The sequence below is a fragment of the Pelophylax lessonae genome (assembly GCF_965119305.1).
Source record: "Pelophylax lessonae genome assembly, chromosome: 3".
In the NCBI taxonomy this organism is placed as follows: domain Eukaryota; kingdom Metazoa; phylum Chordata; class Amphibia; order Anura; family Ranidae; genus Pelophylax; species Pelophylax lessonae.
The window spans coordinates 89,099,364-89,121,466 of record NC_138770.1 but is presented as its reverse complement, the minus strand read 5'-3'; the positions used below and the strand labels follow the sequence as shown (position 1 = coordinate 89,121,466).

The window sequence follows — 22,103 nt, the reverse complement described above, 5'->3', positions numbered from 1 at the left end:
AGGGCGGGGCGGAGCAGAGGAAAGTTTTACTACAGATCGGAGAGCTGACTGAGAGAAAGCGGGGCGTAGCGCTAAGAGGAGGCGGGCCGGAGCAGAGGAAAATTTTACTGCAGATCGTAGAGCTGACAGAGGAGGTGGGGCGGAGTGCTGAGAGGAGGCGGGGCAGGGCAGAGGAAAATTTTACTGCAGATCGTAGAGCTGACTGAGAGGAGGCGGGGTGGAGCGCTGAGAGGAGGCGGGGCGGAGCAGAGGAAAATTTTACTGCAGATTGTAGAGCTGACTGAGAGGAGGCGGGGCGGAGTGCTGAGAGGAGGCGAGGTAGGGCGGGCGGAGCAGAGGAAAGTTTTACTACAGATCGGAGAGCTGACTGAGAGGAGGCAAGGCGGAGCGCTGAGAGGAGGTGATCCGTATACCAACAATTCAGGTTATATGTATATGATCAGGAGAATTATTTGTACAGTATATATAGTAATATAAATGGAAGAATTAAAAAAATATATATATATTTATATTTGATCAGGAGAACAGCCCTCCATTGATATAACTGACTGAGAGAAGTGACAGCTCTCTCGTGATGTGCCTGCATGATGGGGGGGGGGAGAGAGACACAGGCTGCGTGACGGCGGGGGACGCAAGCTGGATTATGAGGGATACACTGATGTGGCACAGATGAGGCACATATGAGCACTGATGAGGCATGGATGGGCATGAGTGAGGCACAGGAGGGCATGAGTGAGGCAGGGGTGGTGCCGATCGGTGTGTACAGTGTGCGAGGAGAGAGCTGAACCGGACATGTAGTGGTTTGTTGACAAACAATCGCTCCGTCATTGGATGGAGCGATCACATGGTAAAGATCTGCTGTCATTGGCCTTTTACCACAATCCTCGGGAAGCGCGATTCTGGGAGGACGTCCCTGTACGCCCTCCCAGAATAAGCCGACCACGCTGTAGCCGTCATTGGGCTATGCCCTGGTCAGCAAGTGGTTAATCCCCATAGTCTTAGTGTCAGGGAATCCCTGTGAGATGTCTGGGGCGTGGCCTGTAGCTGTTTTGTGGATGTGACATTTGCAGCCCAACACAATTTACCTCTCTGTACCAAGAAACAAGGGTTTGTTGTTCACCTGGCTGATGGCTCTGGTATCAAGTCTGGTCCAGTGACACAAGAGACTGCTCCAATTTTCTGCTCTTCCTCCTCTGGTCATCAAGAATTCCTTTGCCTGGACGTTATAACATTACCCATGTTTCCTGTCATTCTTGGTATACCCTGGCTGAAGGCCCATAACCCTAGCATCAATTGGCTCACGGGTGAGATTTCCTTCTCTTCTCCCTACTGCCGGGCACACTGTGTTCCTGAGGAGTCTCTTACTGTTACCTCTCTCCTTGGTATCCATCCGGACCCCGAAGTCTTGAAACTGGTACCCACAGTTTACCACGAATACCTGGATGTTTTCAATAAAAAGAGCGCTGATTCTCTTCCTCCCCATCGTACATACGATTGCACCATTGAACTGTTGCCAGGGGCTGAAATACCTTTTGGCCGGTTCTACCCTCTCTCTGAGCTCGAATTAGAGACTCTCCGTAACTACATTAATGAAAGCCTGGAAAAAGTATTCATCCGACCCTCCACTTCACCCGCAGGAGCGGGCATATTCTTTGTTGAGAAAAAGGACCATACCCTTAGGCCCTGTGTGGATTATCGTGATCTCAATAAGATAACTGTCAAGAATCGTTATCCTCTTCCCCTAATTCCCGAACTTTTCCAGAGGTTACGAGGGGCACAGGTGTTCTCCAAACTTGATTTGAGGGATGCCTACAACCTAGTCAGAATTTGTGAAGGAGACGAATGGAAAACCGCGTTTCGAACGCGCTTTGGGCATTTCGAATATCTGGTCATGCCATTCGGTCTTTGTAATGCTCCAGCCACATTCCAACATCTTGTTAATGATATATTTCGGGACTATCTTGATTTGTTTATCATCTTATACTTGGATGATATCCTTGTATTTTCCAGTTCTCTCGACCTGCACAGAAACCATGTAAAGAAGGTACTGGACAGACTTCGCCAACACCGTCTTTACGCAAAGGCGGAGAAATGTGAGTTCGAAAAACAGATTATCCAATTTCTGGGACTCATTATGTCTGCGGATGGCATTGCTATGGACCCGCAAAAGGTATCTGCTGTCCTGGAATGGCCTGCCCCCGAGGAAAAGAAAGCAGTACAGCGTTTTGTGGGCTTCGCTAATTTTTACAGGAAGTTTATAAAGAACTTTTCTGGCATCATAGCCCCCATCACACAGCTGACCAAACAGTTTACCCTATTCAAATGGACTCCAGAGGCTCAAGCCGCCTTTGAACTATTAAAGACTCTGTTTACTTCCGCTCCCATTTTAAAACACCCAGATCCCGCTTTAGCCTATGTACTTGAAGTGGATGCCTCTGAAAATGCAGTCGGAGCTATACTATCCCAACGACAAGGCTCTACCCTATTGCCTTTTTCTCCAGAAAATTAAGCTCCTCTGAGAGGAACTATGACGTAGGAGATCGTGAACTGTTAGCCATAAAGGCTACCCTATCCTTATTTTTACGGACCATAAGAACTTAGAATATTTAAGAACCGCGAAACGATTAAGACCTCGACAGGCAAGATAGGCACTTTTCTTCTCTCGATTTGTGTTCCATATAACTTTTCGTCCAGGCTCTAAGAATTGCAAACCTGATGCCCTTTCTTGCATGTTTCCTGAACCAGCTCCACCTCCTGAACCTGACACCATCTTGCCAGCTAAGAATTTCCTACTCTTGCAAACAGACTTGATGTCACAGATCAAGGGGACAGTTGCAAACTCCCCACCTCCTCTGAACTTGCATCTCCAGCAGAGGGATGGACTTTACTTCCACAAGGAACACATTTTTATTCCCGAACAACTGAGGGTCACCATTCTTAAGAAGTTACATAGTTACATAGTAGGTGAGGTTGAATATAGACAATAGTCCATCCAGTTCAACCTGTGTAGGTGTGTGTGGCTGTAATCATCTCACATGCCCCTGAATGTTCTGATCCTTGAGATGTATGTCTAATAGTCTTTTGAAAGCCACCATACTACCCGCAGAAACCACCTCTTGTGGTAGAGAACTCCACAATCTTGTAGCTCTAACAGTAAAGAACCCCCCACGTTGCCTGAGGTTAAAACGCTTCTCCTCTAATCGCATTGTATGCCCCCGAGTCCTCATGCAATCCCTTCGACTGAACAGCTTTTTTTCTAAGCTGAGATCCCCATTGAGATATTTAAAAATTGCTATCATGTCCCCCCTCAGGTGTCTCTTCTCCAGGGAGAATAAATCAAGCGATTGCAGACGCTCTTCATAATCAAGGTCCTCCAATCCCCTAATTAGTTTAGTTGCCCTTCTCTGGACTCTCTCCAGCTCCAACACATCCCTTCTGAGGACTGGCGACCAGAACTGGACAGAATACTCCAGATGCGGTCGGACCAGAGTTGTATAAAGTGGAAGGATTATAGTCTTATCTCTGGAATACATCCCTTTCTTTATGCATGCTAATATTCTGCTAGCCTTGGCAGCTGCCGCTTGACATTGCATGCTGTTGCCTAGTCTATCATCAACCAAGACTCCCAGATCCTTCTCCATTTTTGATTCCCCCAAGGGTTCCCCTCCTAACGTGTATTGTGCTTTTATGTTTCTAGTCCCCAAGTGCAAAACCTTACACTTCTCTACGTTAAACCTCATTTGCCAAGTCGTTGCCCACTCCGTTATTTTGTCCAGGTCATTCTGTAGGATATCTGCTTCATGCTGTGCAGTTATTGCCCTGCCCAATTTTGTGTCATCTGCAAAAACTGATATCGAACTACTGACCCCAACCTCAATGCTGTTTATGAATAAATTGAACAAGGTTGGTCCCAGGACTGAACCTTGGGGGCCCCGCTTACTACCTCAGACCAGTCTGAGTATGCGCTGTTTATTACCACCCTTTGGACACGCCCTTTTAGCCAGTTCCGTATCCAAAAGCAAACCCTGCTGTCGATACCTGCAGACCTTATTTTATAAATTAAGCGCTTATGGGGAACTGTATCAAACGCCTTAGCGAAATCTAGGTACACCACATCCACTGGTCTGCCCCTATCTAGCTCACAGCTCACCTCCTCGTAGAATGTTAAGAGATTGGTTTGACAAGAACGCCCATTTGTAAACCCGTGCTGGTTATTACTGATGATGCTGTTGTCTTTAGCAAACTGTACGATATAGTCCCTTATCATCCCCTCCAGAAGTTTATATACTACTAATGTCAGACTGACAGGCCTATAATTTCCCGGTATATGCCTCTGACCCTTTTTGAATATCGGAATCACGTTTTCTTTCCTCCACTCCCCTGGTAAATCTCCTGTCCTAATACTGTCCGCAAAGATCAGGAACAGTGGTCTGGATATAACCTTACTGAATTCTTTGAGTACTCTCGGATGTACGCCATCCGGGCCTGGTGATTTGTTTGTGTTAAGTTTATCCAGCCTTTCCCTGATTTCACCCTCTGTTAACCATAGTGGCAAGTCCTGTGTATTACTACTAACCAAACAGTCATGGTCAGTGTACCCCTCCGTTTCCTGTGTAAATACTGACGAGAAAAAAGCATTCAGCACGGTTGCTTTTTCAGTGTCCTCTGTAACCATCCTCCCATCATCATTAATTATGTGTGCAATATGCTCTGCCCTAGTTTTTTTTGCTGTTGATATACTTAAAGAATTTCTTTGTTTTTTTTTACTATCCTCCGCTATTTGTCTCTCAAAGTCTATTTTAGCCATCTTGATTTCGTGTTTACATTTCTTATTTGCCTCCTTGTATTGGTCGAAAGCCAATACTGTGCCTTCTGATTTATATTTCCTGAAGGCCAATTTTTTTCCCCTAATACGTTTTTTAATGCTACCGTTTAGCCAGCCAGGTTTGGCTTTGTCTCTTCTAAATTTATTTCCCATAGGAATGCACTGCAAGATGCCTTTGCTTAATATGTTCCTAAAGCATTCCCATTTTTCCTCTGTGGTCAGGGATCCCAGGGTTCGGTCCCAGTTTACCCTTTCCATCAATGAGTACAATTTTGGAAAGTCTGCCCTTCTGAAGTTAAGGGTTCTTATGTTCCCCACTTGCCTTGTTCTATTGTTATTTACACTAAATGTGATCATCCTGTGATCGCTAGAGCCCAGGTTGTCCTGGACTCCTACCTCCGAGATTCGGTCTGGGTCATTAGTGATCAATAGATCCAGGATTGCGTTTTCTCTAGTAGGAGAATCCACCAGCTGTGACATGTAATTATCCTGTAAGGTTTCCGTGAATAGACGGGCCTTATGTGAGTGTGTAGTCCCCTCTCCCCAGTCAATGTCGGGATAATTGAAGTGCCCCAATATGATGACTGATCCTAGCTTTGCCACTTTACCCAAAAGTGCTAAAAATTCCAGCTCTACCTCCTCCCCTTGTTTAGGTGGCCTATAGCAAACCCCCACAATTACTTTTCCCTTTTCTCCTTCCCTATGGAGTTCTACCCATATGGATTCTAACTCCATACTCATCCCTTCCATAATGTCACTCCTCTCAATCACCTTTACGTTGTTCTTGACGTAGAGACATATCCCTCCCCCTCTTTTTCCTACCCTGTCCTTCCGGTAAACCGAATACCCTTGGATATTTGCCAGCCAGTCATGTGAGGGGTCGAACCAAGTCTCCGTCGAACGTGATTGGTGGTTATGTTTATTCCTGTTTGGTCTTAGGTTCTCCCGCACAGACCTACCGATTGACGTTGTGGACCTACTGTCGCTGATGACCCTACAACTGCCTTCAGTCCTTTGCTCCCTCCTAACTGACTCTACTTCTGAGCCCTCCCCCCGTCTCCTAGTTTAAAAGCCCCTCCAACTTGGTGGCCATCTTTCTCCCCAAAAGAGCTGTACCTTCCCCATTAAGGTGCAGCCCATCCTTACTAAAGAGCCGGTAGCCGACTGAGAAGTTGGCCCAGTTCTCCAGGAACCCAAACCCCTCCTTCCTACACCAGTTCCTCAGCCACTTGTTAAGTTCCCTAATCTCCTTCTGCCTCTCCTGTGTGGCTCGAGGTACAGGCAGTATTTCAGAGAAAACCACATTGGAGGTCCTTTTCCTCAATTTATTACCTAAGTCCCTGAAATCGTTCTTTAGGCTCCTCCACCTACCTTTAACTTTGTCATTAGTGCCCACATGCACCATGACCGCTGGGTCATCCCCAGCCCCGCCCAATAATCTGTCTGCCAGATCTGTGATGTGCCGAACGCGGGCGCCCGGTAAACAACATACTGTTCAGTTCACGAGATCTTTTTTACAGATTGCCCTCTCTGTCCTCTTGATAATTGAGTCCCCAACTACCACAACCTTTCTAACCTTACCTGAGTCACGGCCCCCCTTCTTACTGGAGCCGCCCTTCCCCTGACAGCTGGGGGAGTGTGCATGCTCCAGCTCTGCCACCCCTGAGTTGATATCCCTCTCAACCTGCAACTCGGCAAATATGTTAGGGTGTACCAACTCAGGACTGGCCTCCCTGACACTCCTCCCACTAACATTCCTAACAGTCACCCAGCTGCGTACCTCTGCTGCTTGCGTCTCCTCTATTCCTCCCTCCTCTATGCTGGCCCCTGCCAGCGCCTGATGGGTCATGTCCAAGCTCCTTTCCAGGTTGTTGATGCGACGCAGTCTTGCCACTGTGTTCTCTAGATCCACGATGTGGGCTTCCAGAGTGGTGATTGGGCAACTCAGTTGTTGAAGTGCTTTTACTTCTAAGGAGGGAAGGTTAATCTTTTGAAGAAATGTGTTAATCTCAGTATCTTTTGGTTGGTGCTTAGCTGGGTCCTGATTAGGATTGTAAAGAGATTCGTAAAAGTTTTTAAAGACGTTAGCTATGTCTCTGGGGTTTTGAAAAGTACAATCAGTTTGATGGTGTTTAATCATCGCTAGATTAGATGGAGTGTGTCGCATTTTAAGTTGTGAAGCCAGTAATTTCCCTACTCTGTTGTTCTGAGAGTACCAGGAAAGGTTAAAGCGGCGCTTGAAGTATATATCATAGTCGTTCCTTAGTGTCTGACGCAATTCCTTACAGCAAACGTTAAGGTGTAGTAGGAGTGTATCATCAGTAGCCTTTGCTAATTTATGTTTATTTTCCAGTTCAGCAATGCGTTTATGTGGATGTGAAATATATTGTGCTCAGAAATCCCAACCTGCAAAAACTCATTTCAGGGAGGTGGCAACGTCACTTCTGGGAGGTGGCACTCCGCACCGCCGCGCCCCTCCCCCCACGCATGCCGTCTCGCGCCCCCTCCCAATTTAACACAACCATAGAGTAATGAAATTAAATGTAATCAGTATACCTGGTCACTGTGGTGCTGGCCTGGTCACTGGTGCTGGTACTGGTCACTGGTGCTGGTACTGGTCACTTGTGCTGGTACTGGTGCTGGCCTGGTCACTGATGCTGGCCTGGACAATGGTGCTGGCCTGGACACTGGTGCTTGACACTGGTGCTGGCCTGGACACTGGTGCTGGTCACTGGTGCTGGTACTGGTGCTGGCCTGGTCACTGATGCTGGTACTGGTCACTGGTGCTGGTACTGGTCACTGATGCTGGCCTGGTCACTGGTGCTGGTACTGGTCACTGGTGCTGGCCTGGTCACTGTTGCTGGTACTGGTCACTGGTGCTGGCCTGGTCACTGGTGCTGGTCACTGGTGCTGGTACGGTCACTGGTGCGGGTACTGGCCTTGTCACTGCTGCTGGTACTGGCCTGGTCACTGCTGCTGGTACTGGTCACTGGTGCTGGTATTGGTCACTGGTGCTAGTACTGGTCACTGGTGCTGGTACTGGCCTGGTCACTGGTGCTGCTCTCTGGTGCATGCTGGCCCCTGGGTTAGGGAGGAAGGAAGGAAGAGATAACTTTAAGCATGAGCTGTTGGAGGAAGGGGCACAGATCAGCTGGTTTAACATTTTCTGGGATCCCTCTAAATTGAATGTTGTTTCTGCGCGGCCTATCCTCCAGGTCTGCCACTTTGAAGCGGAGTTCCATCCACATTTTACAATGTCCATTTTATTTACCTTATTTATGGAGCAAAATCTTTTCACTTTCTCCTTATGCGGCCGCGGCGAACTACGTCATTTCCGGCTTTGCATTGGCTCTTGGGAGAGGAGTATCATCAATCCCAGGAGTCAATGGGCTATGAAAACCCGGCCTACAAGCTGTGGGACTCAGTTACAACGCACTGCGCATGCGCAAAATCCCAGAAGAGGGACACTGTGGCTTCAGATGCCCACACCGCAGATGGCAGCCAAACAGGAACTGCGCAAAGTAAGTAATTAATGCTGCATGTACACAAAACAGGGGACAGCTTACAGGATATCTTTATTTAAATGCATGAGCCCTGACTATTCTAGGGGTATTTTTTGCTTAAAAAAATATATAATTTGGCCGGAACTCCGCTTTAAGCCTTAGTGATTTAAGCTCATCTTTCACATCAAAGTGGGCATGCACAAGCTCATTATGCGCTAATGTAAATTCCCGCCCATCTTGTTTTCCACTCTGTTACCTAGGTCTGCTATTTCCTTTTTTGTGGCGTGCATAAAGCTAGCTATATCCTGCTGTATAGCTCCTCTGAGTGTGAGTAGAATGGCCTTCATGGTGATGTCTGTCATAGGTTGCCCTGAGGTGGGGAAGGCATCTAGTTGCTGGCTTTATGCAGGGGCCTCCTCCATTTCATTCCCCTCTAAGGCAGTGTCATTAGAGTTGTCATCTGGAGAGTTACAGTAAATCTTCTTTTTTGTTTAATAGGGCTGCTGGAGGCTGAGGATGGATGTAGATTGCCTGTATCAAGCGACTCACCAGTTCCAGTGCAGGGATTGCTGAGGGATCTGTCTGCTGCAGATAGAGAAGTGTGTCTCCCGGCGCCATCTTGGATCTGTCTGCTCGGCATTGCAGTGAAGAGTTCTGTCAGTTTTCATGGTCCCTTTCTCTCCTTTCGCTTGCCCATGATGACTGGCTCTCCTCCGTCTCCCCTTTCTGTTTGGTGGCAATCAGGCTGTGTCAGGTCGCTGTGGAAAGCTTGAGAGCACCCGACGTGTCAGAGCTTCTGTCTCACACCACCATCCACTCTGGCTTCCGGCTCCGCCCCCCATCATAACCTCATTTTAATGCTCCTATATACAAAAGGTATTACCAAACTAAGGTAAAGACCCCAGTGTCAATATCTTACGATTTGTACCTTCCGTCTCAAGACTTATATAGACTGCTCATTTCTTTCTAACCAAGTTGCGGCTGTGGAAGGCGTATAAAAACAATTAACCACACCTTGTGCTGTGACTCTCAGTCACGCCGGATATAACATAGCATATTGCACATTTAACTGCCGCAGCCGCCTCTTGATATCTATAAATCTTCTTCTCTGTACTTCTGCAGAGAAGTCTGGAAAGAATGAGATTTTTACCCCATTAAACCTTAATTTCTCTTGCTTTTTGCAATATTATTTCTCTGTCTTTAAAAAAAAAAGGAGATTCACAATCACTCGTCATGAGATCCCTCCCGAGGCAGGGGTTCTCATCGGGACTGTATGAGCCCTTTCTATAGCAAAAACGGGGGAAAGTTCTTCCTTCCCAAACACCTCCAGAAGACATTTTTCCAAAAAGTCACTTGTGTTGTTCCCTTCACTTTTCTCTGGTAAACCAATTATGCAAATATTGTTCCTCCTCAGTCTGTTTTCCAAATCTTCTAATTTATCACAGTTTATCAATGTTGATATTAATGTTATCAATGTTTCTCGACTGTTCACTTTAGTAGTTTAATTTCTTGTTTCATAGCTATTATTTCATCCTCAACTCCACTAACTCTGTCTTCCATCTCCATAGTTCCTTCCTGTACCTTATGTAGGTCATTCCTAAAAAAAAATAACATTTCTTCTTTTATACATTTCAGCTGATCTGTCATTTCTGACAGGGCAGATTTGCATCCATTTACTGCCATTAACACCTCTCTTAAGGATGGCTCCTCAGTCAAAGAAACCTTTGAAACAGAAAGGTCAAGTAATCCCCCTGCAATTCGGGTAGAGGGTGCTGAAGCCATTTTGGGGGGCTTGCTACTCAAACTTGACCCCTTAAGGGTTGTAGAAGGTGACAAAGATATCTTAGGTTTGCGGCCCTTTCACAGAAATTTGAGTTGGATTATGTGCAAACTGTTCCAATTTGACTGCTGCTTCCTTACCTTTTTCTTTTGCTGTTTATTGGGGCTGCGATCTAGAGGTCTCCTGTGGCACTGATATACCTAATTTTTTCCTTTTCATTGCTTTTCACCTTGTATCCTAGATATATACTAAGTAAGGGCCTTGTTACTAAGCGTGTTGACCAGGCGCCAGCTGTTACTTTCCTTTTTCCCCTCTCTTCTTTAAATACATAAAATAATAATAATAAAAATAATTCACTTATCTGTGCAGATGCAAGAGTCTGGGAGTCAGTCAATCAGGCAAAAGTATTCTGCAATCCAATAGAGTGCTAATAGGGGGTAATGGCAGCTGAGAGAATTTACAGGGAGTTTGATGCTTTCTTAAAAAAAAAAGAAAATCTCCAGGAAACCTCAGGGGATCCCTCCAAGTCAGGAGAGGGATGGCCAAAACAGTTATAAGCCGGGGGGGGGGGGCTGAGGAAAGCCAGGGGGAGCCAAAATGTACAGGAGGAAGCCAACAGGGGTTTGACAGGAACTGAAGAGAAACCAATAAGACCCACACTCATCCCCCACGATGCGGCGCTGCTTCCTCTCATCCACAGCTGAGCGGTCTCCCCCTCCTCTTCTTCAGGCAACATGGGCATGCACGGAACTCAACTCCTACCGCCACCTCGCCAGCGTCCAAAGCACTGCTTCTCTACTTGTCCTCCTGCCGCCCGTATCTCTCCTATCGCCCACTCCTACTCGGGACACACCAGTCAGCTCATCAGGATGAAGGAGCAGAGGTGAGCTATGTGGGCTACTTACATCAGCACTGAACCACTCCCCCCAAAAGACCCCGCCAATGCTTTTGTCAATAGGAGACGTATGGACCAACTTGGGCGTGTGACTTGATAGATTGTCAAATAAGTGTTAGTCCTATTAATGGTTTTATGTTTCATATAAATGAAATATAAATGTTATAAAATTATTATGTAATGTGTTTTTGATGCCATTAAAAACCTGTGTGCATGAGTGTTTAGGTGGTACTGTATATGGATTTGAAAGGAAAGGGGTTGGACATGTCTTGTTTGTTTTTTATTCTGCCGGGGATCCCCCTCTATACTCATACCAGACCCCTATTTTTGATAATAGTATGGACTTTGAGGAGGGAATCTTTGCAAAATATAAAACGGTGGGGTCCCCCCAAAATGAACTGTATATACCAGATTGTTGTCAAGGCATGCAGGAAGGGAAGGGGCAGAGAGCATGGATTTCCACTTTTGAGCCGTACTGAATTACATGCCCTCAACATGGGGAAGATGGATTCCAGGGGTTGCCCCTGCCACGGCAACTTGCCCTCCAAATTCCACAAATCTGGCATTTACACAGTGGAACCTCCCCTTTGTGAGTACCACTTTGCATTGCCTTTAAAGTGACATGCTAACTTGGATTTGATAGATATTAGACAATGATTTATGTTTTTTACATAGATAGCTGGGACAGATCGTAAGGCTATAGTGGAACATTATGATATAATCACATTTGTAGAAAAGGTGATTTTCATATGAGTGAGAGGCAGAATATCACACTGCATACATGATAGAGGTGGGTGTTGGACTATTGATAGATATTATTTACCTACTTGTTACAATGAGTGGTTGGAGTATTGGATCTTATTATAAGCCAAGGCATACCTACTTGGACTGCTTTATTTGATTTATATTAGTGTGAGTGATACATAGTTCCCATTTTATAGATGTGTTACTTGTGGCACCCTATCTCTGAATTTGGATGACCTTTTCAAAGGTAGGACCAGGTGTAAAAATATAATGTGTAAACATTATATATGCATATAATGTCTATGTGATGTGTACATTTTGTATTATGAGTACAATGAAGTTAAATTATAATACTTTTTGGCTATGTATGGTAACATTGGTGTGTTATTATAGTGCCACCATAGATCTACCGAAGAAGTGGATGTGTGTTCCGTAAAGTGGAGAGAAGTGTCAAGCCTACCACATTTTACAATGGTTTCTTGAAGATATAGGATTTACTGTATTTTGAATGTATATTTTGTGAATATTTGTAATATAGTGGGGCTGTGAATGGATGGCACAGTTGACATGAAAATATTGATGTTACACAATAGACACAATGCTTTTTATAAAAGATTGGCTTTTATTGACATTGTTAAATAAAGATTTTTTTTAAATGCAAGAAGTTAACGTTCTGAGTATAATGGAAAGTCACAGTTTGATATATAGGTTGGTAGTCTAAACAATAAAGTAGCCACTGGGAACCTAAACCAACTTTAGGGTCTCTTCTCTGGCATCTATATCCCCCATGTGGTGTGTTCGACTGAGGGTGCAGGTCAGGCTAAGAGTCCACCCTGACTTCATGTAATCCACAGAACAAATAGAGAAAAATCTCAGCCACCGCCAGGCGTGGCCTGGATAGAGTAAAGTCTTGTACGTACACTCTATAAGTTTTTTTTCAGTTCAACTCGGTTCAACAGTTGAATGAAAAAACTATCATCTCCGGTCGGAAACGCTTTACTAACAATCCAATATTAGTACAGTAATCTCCCCCGCTGAGCTGTTGTGCTCTGACATGGGGATGGCCCCCCATGCCAGAACACTCCAATAGGGATCAGGTCAGCTGGTGGTTTTCTGGCATGCTCATCGGACAGAAGTCAGCCAAACGGCAGGCTTCCGTTGGACCGGCTTCCATACACACAGGCTGAATGTCGGACATTTTTTTATTGACCCCGCCAATGTTGCCCAGCATTCGACCCATGTGTATGGGGCTTTAGGCGGAGGCTGCTATCACTTATTATGCGCTGGGCTTGTATAACGTTTCCATTAGAATGCTCAGTAAACAGCAGTAGAGAGGAAAATCGATAAAAGGCAAAATTTGCAAGCTTGCTTGATTTGCTTGCAAACAAATAAAAGGCAATTATTTCTAACTCTTATGTCTATATTTTAAAGCTTTGCAAATTTATTTTAAAACCGGGGGATAGCACAGATCCTGTGCTGTTTTGGCATATTTGTAAATCCAACATCAGGCATTAGATCTGAATCTCTGATTTCAGGAGGAAAACGGAAGGTGAATTTTTGCAGCAAGCTGGCAAAAAAAATGAAAAGCTCCATTCTAGCCAAATTTTCTCCAGCGCAAGCTCTACGTCCTGAAAGAAGAGAGAGAGAAGTGTCACACTGATGATGTATAAAATATGAAAACTCAGTCTTTAACAGCAGAAAGCCATGCCAATGTAGGTCATTACTGTTAGTGTCCAAAACCATGTTGTTCAAGAGTATGGATTGGGTTCACATTTGTTGCTGGCCAGGATTTGTGCAAACAAGGAGTGTTCCTAGTTCAGGAAATGGGTGAACTAAATAGGGTGTTCACCCTGAACCTGCAGTCAGAACTTGAAGTCATTCACTAAAAGAAAACTACCTGCTGTGAAGGCTGAAAGCATCTTTGGCTGCTAGCTGGCTGCCTACTAGCAACTCAGGAAGCTGTGCAAGCCAGCTGCTGGCATTCTAGCAACTAATAACATCACTGTTGCTAGGAAGCAGGCAGCTGCATGATCCTTGGTTGATAGGTTGTGACGGTGTTAAAAAAAAACAAAACAAAAAAAAAAACAAATGGTGCAGGGTTCCTCCCAAAAATTCATTCCAGACCCTTATACTAGTTAGAGCTCTGGTATAGATTTTAAGGGAGACCCCCACCCAACTCCTCCAGAAAATGGTGTAGGGTTCCCTCAAATTTCATACCAACCACCAAAATGTTCACTCCCAGTGGATTCCTCACCATAAATTAAAGCCTTGTTGCTTAAACTAAACAAAGGAGAGACGCATAAGTATCGTCTATCACTGTCCTGGCGAGCCAGACTGCATGCTTGGATGAGGGTCTGGTGTGAAGCTTGGGGAGAACCCAAAACCTTTTTTTTTTCTTGTTTTTCTTTATAGCTTTACCCTTCTCTAGTATAATGATCTGGTATGGATACGCAAGGGAATCCTGCCTTTTTTGTTTTCAATTTCAAACAGTACAAAGCAGCTGGGAAATGTCATTCTGTGGCTGACTATTTAAATGGTATCTTTTTACTGGCAGGTTTAACCTCTTATCTACTAACTATGTCTATATCAACAACCTGATATCCAAGGGGCTAAAACAAGCTCATTGGCTGCAGTAACTGTTAGCTTGGTACTGTTATTCAACAGGCTCCTAGATATAAAGTAAAAGTAATACAGAGTCGCCCAAACACTTTTAAGGGGTTATGAAGTCCCACATCCTGTGCTTGATCGGCTGGAGTGGTGAGGAGAGGAGACATATCTTTTTATGGAGACATATCTCCAAAAAAAGAGAACCCTTCACCTGCTAATGCTATTACATAGGGGGCTTTTAAGCCTCCCCTTTTTTTAGAACAATAAAGTTATATGAAAAAAATGCAAAAGTGTTAAAAAAATTAAAATATTAAAAAATGAATAATTTCAAACCTGGACTGTTTCACCCCGTCCCTGCCCAGGCCATTTTTCAGCTTTCAGCACAGTCACACTTTGAATGACAATTACGTATGCAACACTACCCAGGTGAATTTTATAAAAAAAAGAAATTGAGACAAATAGAACTTTCTTTTGGTTGCAATTTACCCACCACTGGGCTTTTTATTTTGGGCTATATAAAGTGAAAAAAAAAACAGAACATTTTGAAAAAAAAAAAAAAATGCACTGTTTTTGTTAAAAAAATGTCAAATACATAATCTTTCTCCATAAATGTAGGCCAAAATGTATCTGTTACATTTCTTTTATGAAAATAACTGTAATCAGTGTATATTATTTACTCTGAGAAAGTTATACTGTAGTCTACAAACTGTGTTATATACAGTATTTTTAAAAATCGATCAATCCTGATGTATTGACTGCCTCATTTCTTAAGGCCCTAAAATTCATGGACAGTACAAATACCCCCCAAATGACCTCTTTTTGGAAGGCAGACAGTCCTGTGTAATTAGTAAGAGGCATGGTGAGTTTCTGGAAGTTGTATTTTTTTTGTCACAATTTTGTGGAAAATGACGAAATTAAATAAAATATGCTTTTTTCAAGTTGTCATTTTACCAAGTTATTTCTGGCACACAGCATAGGCAAACTTAGAATTACAATACAAAACACTTTCTGCTACTCCTTCTGAGTGTGGTGATATCAAATGTGTGAGACTTTTTTACAACCTAACCATGGCCCAAAATCCCAGCACCTTCAGGCTATCTAGGAGCAAAAATGACACATCCAATTTCCTTACCACCTATCACATTTTTTGGGTCCCTGGGGCACCAGGACAGGAGAAATACCCAGAAAATAACCACATTTGGGAAAATAAACACCCTAAGGTGTTTTTAAGAGGCATGATGAGTCTTTTGAAGATTTCCTTTTTTGTCACAAGTTTTTGGAAAATGCAGAAAGAAAATGAAAATGAATTCTTTGTTAAACAAAGTTGTCAATTTAAAAATATTTTTCAAAAAAAAAACAAAAATTTTATATGTATACGATAAGATTATATTACAGACCAGATATTTTCCTGACATTATATATCAGTACATTCACACAGTCTTTTCCCATCCACCAGGGATAGAAGAGGGGAAAAAAAAAAAGAAAAAAAAGGGGGGGGAGGGAAAAAAAGGGGGGGTGAAAGGAAGGTAGGGGAGTGTATAATTGTGCTAGTGAAAATAATATTTAATGTAATAAAACCTCAGTGTTTGAAGGAACCTCTGTGAGAGGAGAAAAAAAAAAAAAAAGAGAGAAAACAAGGGGGAAAAGAAGGGTCCCCTCTCTGTTTCCTGGGGAGGGGGGGTTGTACCCATCTTAACCCCAATATGTGGGATTTCAAAAAGAATAAAATTAGTGGGGTGTGGAGATACTATATCTAGAAAAGAGAAAAAAGTGTAGTTGTGACCTTTTGTTTTATGTGCATATTTTTAGTGAAAAGGCACTCTCATGTGCAGTAAAGCTTTTTAAAGAAGGGATCCAGGCAAAAATAAACCTCTGTGTATGCTCAAACCAAAAAAAAAAAAAAAAAAAAAAAATCTCGTGTTCACATCAAACATCAAAACAAAAAAGGGGAGAGAAAATGGGGAGGGGGAAGCAAAACCCAGAGTAATTTTAATTGTGTTAGGCTTGGGCAAAGCCCCTTTTCTTCCCATTGGTGGATGGGACCAAGTCAGGTTATTGGAAAAAAAAAACTGTGCAATTTCGCCAAAGGGCGTTCATTTCAAAGTATAGTCATAGCATTTCCCTTCCCTCTTTCTCTCAACTGGGAGAATCGTCAGGGGAGGTGAGAGAGAAACAGGGGGGCTAAAAAAAAAAAAAAATTAAACTCGTATATATCATATAAACAGTATAGTTAAATTACATTATACAAATGCAGTCTATATAGAGTCTCCAACACTTTCCCCTCCCATCTCCATCCCCGGACGACTCTCCACACAACTTATCTTAATTTTACACATACAACATCCTCTAGCCTTATAATTTATAACTCTCCTTTCCCCCGTTTTGAGGGGTGGGGTAAAAAAAAAAAAAAGGGGAAAGGGGGGATAAGGGGAAGGTGGGACCAGAGAGTTTTTTCATGGGGGGGTCCATCAACTTTCTCTCCGTCGTCCAACTTTCCTCTCCTTGCTCGTTTCACCCCAAAAAATCGTGCAGTCTATAGTTCCCCTTTCCCCCTCATTTGGTGAGTGAGGCGCTTCCAGGTGCCTCAAAGAAAAGAAAGGAAAAAAAAAAAAAAAAGGGGGAGAGGGGTCACCGTATGTCCAACTATAAGATTTAATAAATTAAGGCAGTTTTCCTTGGAATTTTCTATCGCTTGTTCTATTAACACTCAGGTGTCTTTTCCCCTTGCCTGTGGTGTCCAAATTTAGAAGAAAAAGATCCCTGGGGAAGATCCATAAGCCAATTAGGTACTTGTTCGGGGCTCATCTCCATAAATTTAAAAAACCCATCTAGGTCATTTGGGGTCCTCAATGTAAAAGACCTAGGGCCTTTCCGTATGGATACCGAAAACGGGTATCCCCATCTGTAGGTATAGCCTTTGGCTTTCACTTTGTCCAGTAGGGGACGTAGTAGGGCTCTACATTGTAGAATGGGTTTTGATATGTCTGGGAGTATCTTAATTTGTGCTGTTTCATAGTCAATTGTACCCAATTCCCATGTTTTCCTTAAGACCTCTTCTCTTTGTTGGTATCTTAACAGTCGACATAATACATCTCGAATTTTACCCCCTTCCCATTGTCTGGGTCCGTTGACCCTATGTATCCGGTCTATTTCGATATTTACGGGGTCTTCCTCCGTCAATAACTTCACTATTATAGCCTTTACTTTTTCTCTTAAATTTTCCCCTTCCCCTGCTTTACACTCCGGCAGTCCTCTTATCCTGATGTTATTTCTACGACTCCTATCTTCCATCTCTTCCATTTGTATCTGTAATAGAGTAGACCGTTCCATATTTATTTCACTGAGTTCCTCCAGCTTCAATACTCTCTTGGCTATTTCTAATGTATTTTTCTCCCCATTTTGTATTCTATTGGAGGTTTCTTTTAGCTCCTCCTTCACTTCTTGAATATCCTTCTGATATTTCTCCTCCAGTCTAATGATCAGAGATTCTATTTCCAGTTTAGTTGGTAGGGCCCGTATAATGTCTCTTATATCCGTGTTAGAGATCGTATCCGATTTAGTTTCATCCCCCTTTCTTGGTAGACTTTCCTCTCCATCTAAATGAATAGGTATTTGATTTTTGGAGGTTGATGTCATTATAAGAGGAGACTGAATATTTTCCTTACTTATATCAATTGGAGGACCTGTATTTCTATCAGGGACGGTCACGTGTGTAGGGGGAAAATAAGAATGTATGGGTCCCACTTGCTTAGCGTTTGTCAGCCCCTTTACAGCTGAGCGTGTTTTGGGTTTTTTAGTTGTATCTTGCATCCCGGTCGCATATCTCAGTTTTAGGCTAGGTTCAACCGATGAGATTATTAATTCCCTTTAGGGCTTCTGTTCAACACTATAACGACTGGTGACTGGTGAGCCTCAAACCTAGGGGCTCCCTTCTCCTCCCTTCTTCACCTGCTTTGCTATGCGTATCTCCCTGTCCCCGTAAGGGGCCCCTTCACAAGGTAGTTTAGTTATGGCGCCTGCTTGTTTTGCATTTTATATACTTCATTTATCAGATTTATCCTGCTATCGTACCTCTAGGTCCCGAGCGGTTGATTTGAAACTCACTGTTATGCCGCTACTCTGTTCTGCTCTACCAGCTTGTCACCGGCGTTCGGAGGGGAGGGAGCTCCGGTCTTCCGTCCGTGATATTCGTTGGTGCTGTCTCTCCCACCTCCGTATCCCCGAGCTTCGGGACCGAGTACTGTACGCTCACCGGCTGAGGTGGATGGGGTTTTGCAGGGCCGGGCGCATAGCTCGCAGGGCTTTTGGGTGCCTAGGACCTGGTCTGCGGAAGTGTGTAGTCTCCACGTGTGTTCGGCGTGTCCAGCTGGGTGTGGAGAGAGCGAGTCCGCCTCCGTGTGCTCACATGATCACACTGACACTCCCCCGTTTTTTTTTCCATTGAATCATGGATAGCAGAGTAAAGCCAATGTCCATTGATTATAATGTGAAAGGGTGCCATAGTATAGAAAGTAAAGTAGTGGAAGCTATAAAAATATGGGAACGAGTCCGGGTGGGTGAGGAGGGGTGAGGTAGGGGCGAGCTGCCCTGGTCATATCTGGCCCTAAACCCCAATTAGGAAACAAGCTCTAGATAACAGGAGGAAGTAGAAGAAGGGAGCTTCATAACAAAGGTTAAATAAAGAGGAATCCAACCTCTTTTTAGGGGGGTCTCGAGGGGTTAGAACCCCGAGAGTTGGTGTTTGTGTTTTTGGGAACTTAAATTCCCCCTTTTTTTTTTTTTTTATCTCTTTCTTTCTTTCCTCTTCTCCGTCTCCCTGCACTGACCCAGGGGAGGAATATGGAAGCAGTACGTATCCTAACAATAAATGCAAAAGGTCTTAACATACCGGAAAAAAGACGAATTTTGTTAAATGATCTTAAAAGCTCGAAGATAGATATAGCCTTCATACAGGAGACGCACTTTCGGACGATAGACTACCAATTTTAAAAAATAGATTCTACCCAACAGCATATCATGCAACAAATGTAGAGACTAAATCTAAGGGAGTTTCGATTATCATAGCACATAACGTGCCATGGAAATATGAACAGATGATCAAGGATCCCAACGGGAGATCACTTTTCCTAAAGGGAACCATAGGAAACGTCAAGGTTACACTAGCCACACTATACGCACCTAACAGTCAACAAGATGCATTTATAGGGAAGAAGATTAGGGAATTATCAGAGTACAAAGAAGGCCATTTAATAGTGGGAGGGGACTTCAATATCCCTCTAATTCCCTCTGAGGATACATCAGTAGGAAATTCCTCAATTTCAGTAAGGACCAGGAAACACATATCAAATACCCTGAACGACGCCCAGCTGATAGACGCGTGGCGTTTAATACACCCAGGCGAACGCGACTACACGTTCTTTTCCTCGGTACATCATCAATACTCGAGGATTGACTATTTCTTTATACCGCATAACCAACTACATGCTATTAAGAATATCCAGATAGGTCTAATTACATGGTCAGATCATGCCCCAATTAGGATGGATTATGAACTGGGAGGCGATCAGGAGGGGGGACATCGAATATGGAGGTTGAATGAAAGCCTACTACAGGATGAAACAGTTAGAATGGACATAAAAAGAGAACTAGAGGATTTTTTTCTAATCAATAAAACAATAGATACAGACTCAAGTGTCTTCTGGGAGGCACATAAAGCTGTAATTAGAGGCATCCTGATCAAACATGGCTCTAGAATAAAAAAAAAACGAACAGCACAATTAGAGAACCTTCTCTTAAAATTACAAAAATTAGAGGCATCATATAAACATGAATATTCTTTAACTACGAAAGATAGCCTGATGGCAGTAAGGAAGGAAATTAATGATATACTCTTTTATAAAGCAAGATCAGCATTACAGATTAGTCGTAAAGAGGCATATGAATTGGGAGATAAGTGTGGGAAATCTCTGGCAAGGGCGCTTCGTGAACAGACGTTAAAAACATACGTCCCACAAATAACAACGAGGAAAGGCCAGAAGGTAGTACTTTCAAGACAGATTGCCCATGAATTCATAGCATATTATTCATCACTATATAATCTGCGACCCCGGAACCTGACTCCATCTCAAATAGAGAATTATTTAGAGACATCTCAGATGCCACGCTTATCAGAGAGCGAGAGAGAGGACTTGGGTTCCGAGGTCACAGAAGATGAATTAAATGCAGCTATCTCCAACTTAAAAGAAGGGAAAGCACCAGGTCCTGATGGATATACAATTCACTATTATAAAACATATATACCTCAGTTAAAGAAATTTATGTTGGAAATGTTTAATGCATGGGGCAAAGGCAAGAAAATATTAAAAGAAACCCTATAAGCACATATAACAGTAATACTTAAAGAAGACAAAGATCCAGCATCCTGTTCAAGTTATAGACCAATTTCGTTATTAAATACAGATCTGAAAATATTCACAAAAATTATAGCTACTAGAATTCAAAACCATCTAGCGAAATTGGTAAATCTAGACCAAGTAGGGTTTACGCCGACAAGAGAAGCTCGGGATAACACAATAAAAGTATTGAACCTATTATATGTAGCTCAGCATAAACAGATAAAAAGTATATTTGTAAGTACAGATGCTGAAAAAGCTTTTGATAGAGTAAGTTGGAGGTTCATGATGGCAGTATTAAGACATGTGGGCATGGATGAAACCATGCTGAACTGGATTTCGCAGATCTATTCAGACCCATCGGCAAAGGTGAGAGTGAATGGCATATTGTCGGAAGACTTCTCGATCCAGAATGGAACCAGACAAGGTTGCCCCCTTTCCCCCTTATTGTTTATCCTGACTTTGGAGCCCTTCTTATGTAAAATAAGATTAAACCCAGATATTACAGGTATTAAAATTGGCCAAACTCAATATAAGATATCAGCCTTCGCAGACGACATGCTGTTCACTCTCACCAATCCGATTATCTCCCTCCCGAATCTTTTGAGAGAGTTTGATGAGTATGGAGAAATGTCCAATCTTAAAATAAACATAAACAAATCAGAAGCAATGGGAGTGGGGCTAGGACAGGAATTGTTACAACAGTTAAACTCAAATTTTAGATTAAAGTGGACTAGAAGATCGTTGAAATACTTGGGACTACAGATAACACCGAAATTCTCCCAGTTGTATGCAGAAAATTACCCTGCATTGCTGAAATCCGTATATATATTGTTGCAAAAATGGGGCAAGGGAGTGTTCTCATGGATGGCAAGATGCAATATTGTAAAAATGTCTATCCTACCAAAATTTTTATACTTTTTTCAAACCCTACCCATATTCATTCCACAGAAATACTTTAAACAAATAGACAGTACATTGAAGGAATTTATATGGGCAGCTAAACATCCTAGACTGAGTAAGAAGGTGATGACATTACGAAAAGAGGAAGGAGGACTATCAGTCCCAGATATGAGGAGGTATTATCAGACCATACAGTTGGGTAGATTTGTAGACTGGTGCCGTCATAAGAAAACAAAACTATGGCCATCCATGGAACAAGCTCAAGTGGAAATTCCATTGGAAAGAGCCCCGTTTTGCAGTAGCATTCAACCAGCTCCTATGAGAATACACCCGATTATAGGCCATACAATCAAAACTTGTGCAAAAATTTTTCAACAATATAAACTGACAAGAAAATATTCCGCCCTGTTCCCGGTCCTGGGGAATCCCAAATTTACACCTGGTTACCAAGACA

The 22,103-nt window shown here is 43.2% G+C and overlaps 1 protein-coding gene across 2 annotated transcripts in view; it reads right to left on the bottom strand.

The window, feature by feature from the left end:
• Positions 1 to 13,045: 13,045 nt before the first annotated feature.
• LOC309551303 (cytochrome P450 2K1-like) overlaps positions 13,046 to 22,103 on the bottom strand; it is a 43,062-nt gene continuing 34,004 nt past the window's right edge. For both annotated transcript variants that reach the window (XM_082251835.1, XM_082251834.1), the window contains one exon: positions 13,046 to 13,375. In XM_082251835.1, coding sequence (XP_082107961.1) covers positions 13,194 to 13,375 — 182 coding nt within the window. In that variant the 3' untranslated portion in view covers positions 13,046 to 13,193. The remainder of the gene's footprint in view (positions 13,376 to 22,103) is intronic.